Genomic DNA, 7,500 nt, shown 5'->3' with positions numbered 1-7,500 from the left:
AATGAAACCAAATGGACCCTTGTAGATCTTTAACTCTTGAGAGCGTAAAATGAAACCAAATGGACCCTTTTAGATCTTTAACTCTTGAGAGTGTAAAATGAAACCAAATGGACCCTTGTAGATCTTTAACTCTTGAGAGTGTAAAATGAAACCAAATGGACCCTTGTAGATCTTTAAAAGGGTTGAAACCCACTGCTCTAGAACACTGTTTGAATATTTAAATCCAGTGTTCTCCACCCACTGAAAAGGCTTGCATGTCACCAGACTGCACTCGTTATTTCTTGAGCGCGACCCGCGTCGGGAAGGAGGAATGTACAGAAAAACAACAGCGAGCGCATGGCTTCCCTTGGACCAGCGTTGCCAGATTTTGTGACAGAAACAAGCAACCAGGTCCATGAAAAGAAGTCCAAAATGAGCGAGACCAAAGTAGCTTATAATAAGCAGACCTGGCAAAACTGGCGTGGACGCGGGACAGTGAGAATCGTGATACAGCTTTTCAATTCGGTACACTGTATCGCGAACGTCAATTTCGGTACATTTTCGGCACGTATCGAGTATCGTGACACCCTCATGTCATGGTGATGTAATAGTGATGTCATAGTGATGTAATGATGATGTCATAGTGATGTAATGATGATGTCATTACAGACACAAGAAGAACAGGGAGGTTGCTGTTGAGCTGCTGATGAAACTAAAAGACAACAGAGACCTGCAGAGGTTCCTACAGGACTCACAAGAGGTACACACACACACACACACACACACACACACACACACACACACACACACACACACACACACACACACACACACACACTCTTGTGTTGTGAAGATGCTCTCAGCTCAGGACCTGTTGTATATTATATTATATTAATATAATGTGTTATTATGTTCCAGTTGTCTCTGTGGATCAATGAGAAGATGCTCTCAGCTCAGGACCTCTCCTACGACGAGGCCAGGAACCTCCACAGCAAGTGGCTCAAACATCAGGCCTTCATGGCTGAGCTGCAGTCCAACAAGGAATGGATGGACAAGATAGAGAAGGTATGGAGAGAGAGAGAGAGATTCTTTCCAATTACCAATTCTGCCACGGACGTAAAAAAATATATTTTGTTATTTATTTGATTTTATAAAAGATCTCACTCTCTTCATCACTCTCAGTGACTACTATCACTGTAACTCACTCTCTCTTCATCACTCTCAGTGACTACTATCACTGTAACTCACTCTCTCTTCATCACTCTCAGTGACTACTATCACTGTAACTCACCCCTCTCTTCATCCCTCTCAGTGACTACTATCACTGTAACTCACTCTCTCTTCATCACTCTCAGTGACTACTATCACTGTAACTCACTCTCTCTTCATCACTCTCAGTGACTACTATCACTGTAACTCACTCTCTCTTCATCACTCTCAGTGACTACTATCACTGTAACTCACTCTCTCTTCATCACTCTCAGTGACTACTATCACTGTAACTCACTCTCTCTTCATCACTCTCAGTGACTACTATCACTGTAACTCACTCTCTCTTCATCACTCTCAGTGACTACTATCACTGTAACTCACTCTCTCTTCATCACTCTCAGTGACTACTATCACTGTAACTCACTCTCTTCATCCCTCTCAGTGACTACTATCACTGTAACTCACCTCTCTTCATCACTCTCAGTGACTACTATCACTGTAACTCACCTCTCTTCATCACTCTCAGTGACTACTATCACTGTAACTCACTCTCTTCATCACTCTCAGTGACTACTATCACTGTAACTCACCCCTCTCTTCATCACTCTCAGTGACTACTATCACTGTAACTCACTCTCTCTTCATCACTCTCAGTGACTACTATCACTGTAACTCACTCTCTCTTCATCACTCTCAGTGACTACTATCACTGTAACTCACTCTCTCTTCATCACTCTCAGTGACTACTATCACTGTAACTCACTCTCTCTTCATCACTCTCAGTGACTACTATCACTGTAACTCACTCTCTTCATCACTCTCAGTGACTACTATCACTGTAACTCACCCCTCTCTTCATCACTCTCAGTGACTACTATCACTGTAACTCACTCTCTCTTCATCACTCTCAGTGACTACTATCACTGTAACTCACTCTCTCTTCATCACTCTCAGTGACTACTATCACTGTAACTCACTCTCTTCATCCCTCTCAGTGACTACTATCACTGTAACTCACCTCTCTTCATCACTCTCAGTGACTACTATCACTGTAACTCACTCTCTTCATCACTCTCAGTGACTACTATCACTGTAACTCACCCCTCTCTTCATCACTCTCAGTGACTACTATCACTGTAACTCACTCTCTCTTCATCACTCTCAGTGACTACTATCACTGTAACTCACTCTCTCTTCATCACTCTCAGTGACTACTATCACTGTAACTCACTCTCTCTTCATCACTCTCAGTGACTACTATCACTGTAACTCACTCTCTCTTCATCACTCTCAGTGACTACTATCACTGTAACTCACTCTCTTCATCACTCTCAGTGACTACTATCACTGTAACTCACTCTCTTCATCCCTCTCAGTGACTACTATCACTGTAACTCACCTCTCTTCATCACTCTCAGTGACTACTATCACTGTAACTCACTCTCTCTTCATCACTCTCAGTGACTACTATCACTGTAACTCACTCTCTTCATCCCTCTCAGTGACTACTATCACTGTAACTCACCTCTCTTCATCACTCTCAGTGACTACTATCACTGTAACTCACTCTCTTCATCACTCTCAGTGACTACTATCACTGTAACTCACTCTCTTCATCACTCTCAGTGACTACTATCACTGTAACTCACCCCTCTCTTCATCACTCTCAGTGACTACTATCACTATAACTCACCCCTCTCTCTTCATCACTCTCAGTGACTACTATCACTGTAACTCACCCCGATACGGAAATAACGTCAATCCAAGATTTCCGCTTCCGTCCGCTCCCTGTTTAACTCTGTCATTGAAACGGCTTTTTCTCGACGTGCCTTTTTGTTGGCCGTATTGCGCCAGACGAGCGGGTTTACAAACTGTTGCTACAAGGAGAAGGGAATGTCGCCCATTGAATGTTTGCTCTCTGGGCGACTCACACAGCTACCCAAACAGTTGGATACGCGGTCATAAGGGTCATAAGGGTCATAAGGGTCATAAGGGTCATAAGGGGCATAAGGGTCATAAGGGTCATAAGGGTTGTACATTTTCTGTGGCGAGCTGAAAAAGTCAGTGAACCGTCCAATTTTGACGAGAAATGTCTTGTTTACACGGGGCTGCATGAGGAGGGCTTCGAGACGATCGGAATGTTTGTTGTCTGGGCGTCACACACACACACACACGTACCATGTGTGTTTACAAACCATTGGACTTGCGATCATAATGAACATCATTTTTTTGTGACCTGTTGAAAGACGACATATAAACATATAAAAAGAAAATTGCTGTCAGTGGGCAAACACAGCCAGAAATAAATCTGGCAGTGAATGAGTTAATCCATTAAGACCTGAGGCGATTCTTTAAAAAAATCTAAATCCTAACTGTTTTTTGAAAAAAAATCTATAAAAAAAAAATCTAGATTTTTCAAAAATAGCAGATCTACAAGCTCGTAGCGCGGCACTCGGTGCCGCGCTACGAGCTTGTAGATCTGCTATTTTTGAATAGCCAAAGACATCTAAAGTGACAGAGATGCGTTCCAGGTATCAATGGGTTAATAGTGTCATTGTTTATAAGTGTTAAATAGTTAAAGTTGTACAATGCAAAATCACAAATAACGATTTTTAGCAACCTCTGCTGGTCACTACCGTCACTGCATACAATTTCCCTAGTCCTCGATTACCCAGAATTCCATTCGTTTTCACCGGAAGCCGGAAGCGTTTCAAAAAGCGATCTTTTAATTGTTTTATACTATCTACGGATCGTTTCTCTTAGCCAGTGGAGCATTAGTTACCATGAGCTGTGCTTTCTTTTTCTGTTCTTTTTCGATCTCCCAATCCTACATTATCTTAAAATCAGCGTGAGGTTCCTTTTTGTTAATAGCGCGGTAGTTCCTGGCCAAACAGGAAACCGTTGCGGTAGTTCCTGAGGACGTCGGCCACGACGTCATGACGTTGGCCAGGAACGTCATTTTCCCGGGAAAGTCCCCCCCGTACACGTTCAATAGAAAATATATAAATAAAAGGCTTCCGGGGGTGAAATTCACGGAGTGGGTGTTGTGAAACTTTTGCCACTCGCAAAAGATATACAATTTAACTTTAGTTTTGTTGAAAACGTTACCTAGTATTACTTTAAGTATTGTGATAGCAGTCAGCACCACAGAGGTTCGGTCCGTCTCACACCATTTCCTGTTTCCTGTCTTCTTCTTCTTCTTCTCTCCAGGACGGCATGCTGCTGGTGTCCGAGAAACCCGACACCGAGGGCGTGGTCAAGGAGAAGCTCTCCGCCCTCCACGCCATGTGGGAGGAGCTGGAGTCGACCACTCAGACGAAGGCCCAGTGTCTGTTCGACGCCAACAAGGCGGAGCTGTTCACTCAGAGCTGTGCCGACCTGGACAAATGGCTGTACGGCCTGGAGGGACAAATACACTCTGACGACTACGGCAAAGATTTAACCTCCGTCAACATCCTGCTGAAGAAACAACAGGTACACATTTGACCCATTAAAGGAGTAGTTCACCCATTTTTTTACTCATTCAGTGCCAATTAAAAAAAAAAAAATCGTACCTTTTTGCCAGACCCAAGGGGTCGGGCTTACATGAGGCTTTGTACCTGTTTGGTCCATACATGGGCATGGGGCCATTTGTCCTCCGGCCCCCCAGCCAAAAGAAAGTTTGTGACGTCCCCTTTCGTCACGAACTATTCATGACATCATGAACCTCAGTTATAAAGTGGTTTGTAGGTGTGTTACATACTAGGACTTCATTCTGGGTCTGGCAGAACCAGGTCTCCTGGTCTTGTTCTAGTAGTCACAGAATATTTATCTCCTGTATGATTGATCACCTTATGGGTGCTAATCACTGAGGGATTCACTGTGTGGTTTCACAAATGTCAACGAGGTCATCGCGACCTTGTTGACATTAATTGTCTGCCTTTGAAAATGTCTGGGCCAAAAATACATAGTAAAAAAAAAGTACACAGGAGCCGAGATACAGCCTTTTTAAGTAATAAGTTAAACAAGAAGTGAATGGAGCAGCAAATCTTCGGATCACGATATCTTGGGTTTAGTTTTTCTAAAAAAAATAAAATAAATTAAAAATATTTATTTTCAAAAAGAGACGTCAAAAGACGTCATTGGCACAGCATGAATTAATATACTTATTTTCTATCAATTACACATATGAAGCCTTGAATTCATGGAGATCTTTCTTGTTCTTGTCGCATTCCTGAGACAATAATTTGATGACGGGGCAGTATATCGATTATTTATCGCGGGAGAAAGTATCGCGATATATCGCGATATCGATATATCACGCCCACCCTTAGCGGAGACCTGTGCTCCGAGGAGCACTTTTTCTAGTTGTTATTATATTATTATTATAGATGTTGGAGGTTCAGGTGGATGTGAGACAGAAGGAGGTGGAGGAGCTCTAACATCATGTATTATATTATATTAGATGTTGGAGGTGCAGGTGGATGTGAGACAGAAGGAGGTGGAGGAGCTCTAACATCATGTATTATATTATATTAGATGTTGGAGGTGCAGGTGGAGGTGAGACAGAAGGAGGTGGAGGAGCTCTAACATCATGTATTATATTATATTAGATGTTGGAGGTTCAGGTGGATGTGAGACAGAAGGAGGTGGAGGAGCTCTAACATCATGTATTATATTATATTAGATGTTGGAGGTTCAGGTGGATGTGAGACAGAAGGAGGTGGTGGAGCTCTAACATCATGTATTATATTAGATGTTGGAGGTTCAGGTGGATGTGAGACAGAAGGAGGTGGTGGAGCTCTAACATCATGTATTATATTATATTAGATGTTGGAGGTTCAGGTGGACGTGAGACAGAAGGAGGTGGAGGAGCTCTAACATCATGTATTATATTATATTAGATGTTGGAGGTTCAGGTGGATGTGAGACAGAAGGAGGTGGAGGAGCTCTAACATCATGTATTATATTAGATGTTGGAGGTTCAGGTGGATGTGAGACAGAAGGAGGTGGAGGAGCTCTAACATCATGTATTATATTATATTAGATGTTGGAGGTTCAGGTGGATGTGCGTCAGAAGGAGGTGGAGGAGCTCTAACATCATGTATTATATTATATTAGATGTTGGAGGTTCAGGTGGATGTGAGACAGAAGGAGGTGGAGGAGCTCTAACATCATGTATTATATTATATTAGATGTTGGAGGTTCAGGTGGATGTGAGACAGAAGGAGGTGGAGGAGCTCTAACATCATGTATTATATTATATTAGATGTTGGAGGTTCAGGTGGATGTGCGTCAGAAGGAGGTGGAGGAGCTCTAACATCATGTATTATATTATATTAGATGTTGGAGGTTCAGGTGGATGTGAGACAGAAGGAGGTGGAGGAGCTCTAACATCATGTATTATATTATATTAGATGTTGGAGGTTCAGGTGGATGTGAGACAGAAGGAGGTGGAGGAGCTCTAACATCATGTATTATATTATATTAGATGTTGGAGGTTCAGGTGGATGTGAGACAGAAGGAGGTGGAGGAGCTCTAACATCATGTATTATATTATATTAGATGTTGGAGGTTCAGGTGGATGTGAGACAGAAGGAGGTGGTGGAGCTCTAACATCATGTATTATATTATATTAGATGTTGGAGGTTCAGGTGGATGTGAGTCAGAAGGAGGTGGAGGAGCTCTAACATCATGTATTATATTATATTAGATGTTGGAGGTTCAGGTGGATGTGAGTCAGAAGGAGGTGGTGGAGCTCTAACATCATGTATTATATTAGATGTTGGAGGTTCAGGTGGATGTGAGACAGAAGGAGGTGGTGGAGCTCTAACATCATGTATTATATTAGATGTTGGAGGTTCAGGTGGATGTGAGACAGAAGGAGGTGGAGGAGCTCTAACATCATGTATTATATTATATTAGATGTTGGAGGTTCAGGTGGATGTGAGACAGAAGGAGGTGGAGGAGCTCTAACATCATGTATTATATTAGATGTTGGAGGTTCAGGTGGATGTGAGACAGAAGGAGGTGGAGGAGCTCTAACATCATGTATTATATTATATTAGATGTTGGAGGTTCAGGTGGATGTGCGTCAGAAGGAGGTGGAGGAGCTCTAACATCATGTATTATATTATATTAGATGTTGGAGGTTCAGGTGGATGTGAGACAGAAGGAGGTGGAGGAGCTCTAACATCATGTATTATATTATATTAGATGTTGGAGGTTCAGGTGGATGTGAGACAGAAGGAGGTGGAGGAGCTCTAACATCATGTATTATATTATATTAGATGTTGGAGGTTCAGGTGGATGTGCGTCAGAAGGAGGTGG

At 42.5% G+C, this 7,500-nt stretch overlaps 1 protein-coding gene across 5 annotated transcripts in view; it reads left to right on the top strand.

The window, feature by feature from the left end:
* Window positions 1–7,500, top strand: part of LOC308077757 (spectrin beta chain, non-erythrocytic 1-like) — a 113,833-nt gene that overhangs the window by 75,026 nt on the left and 31,307 nt on the right. The window contains exons 24-28 of one of the 5 annotated variants that reach the window (XM_080418664.1): window positions 649–739; window positions 898–1,044; window positions 4,402–4,665; window positions 5,710–5,724; window positions 6,968–6,988. In XM_080418664.1, the coding sequence (XP_080274790.1) occupies window positions 649–739; window positions 898–1,044; window positions 4,402–4,665; window positions 5,710–5,724; window positions 6,968–6,988 (538 nt within the window). Of the gene's footprint in view, window positions 1–648; window positions 740–897; window positions 1,045–4,401; window positions 4,666–5,635; window positions 5,672–5,709; window positions 5,725–6,000; window positions 6,037–6,967; window positions 6,989–7,500 lie in introns of all 5 variants that reach the window. The other 4 variants (XM_080418661.1, XM_080418662.1, XM_080418663.1 and 1 more) reach the window with 4 other exon arrangements.

Source organism: Gymnoscopelus braueri (genome assembly GCF_963280865.1).
Source record: "Gymnoscopelus braueri genome assembly, chromosome: 2".
Classification (NCBI taxonomy): domain Eukaryota; kingdom Metazoa; phylum Chordata; class Actinopteri; order Myctophiformes; family Myctophidae; genus Gymnoscopelus; species Gymnoscopelus braueri.
The sequence above is the reverse complement of the archived record's forward strand: the minus strand, read 5'-3'. Positions and strand labels throughout refer to the sequence as shown.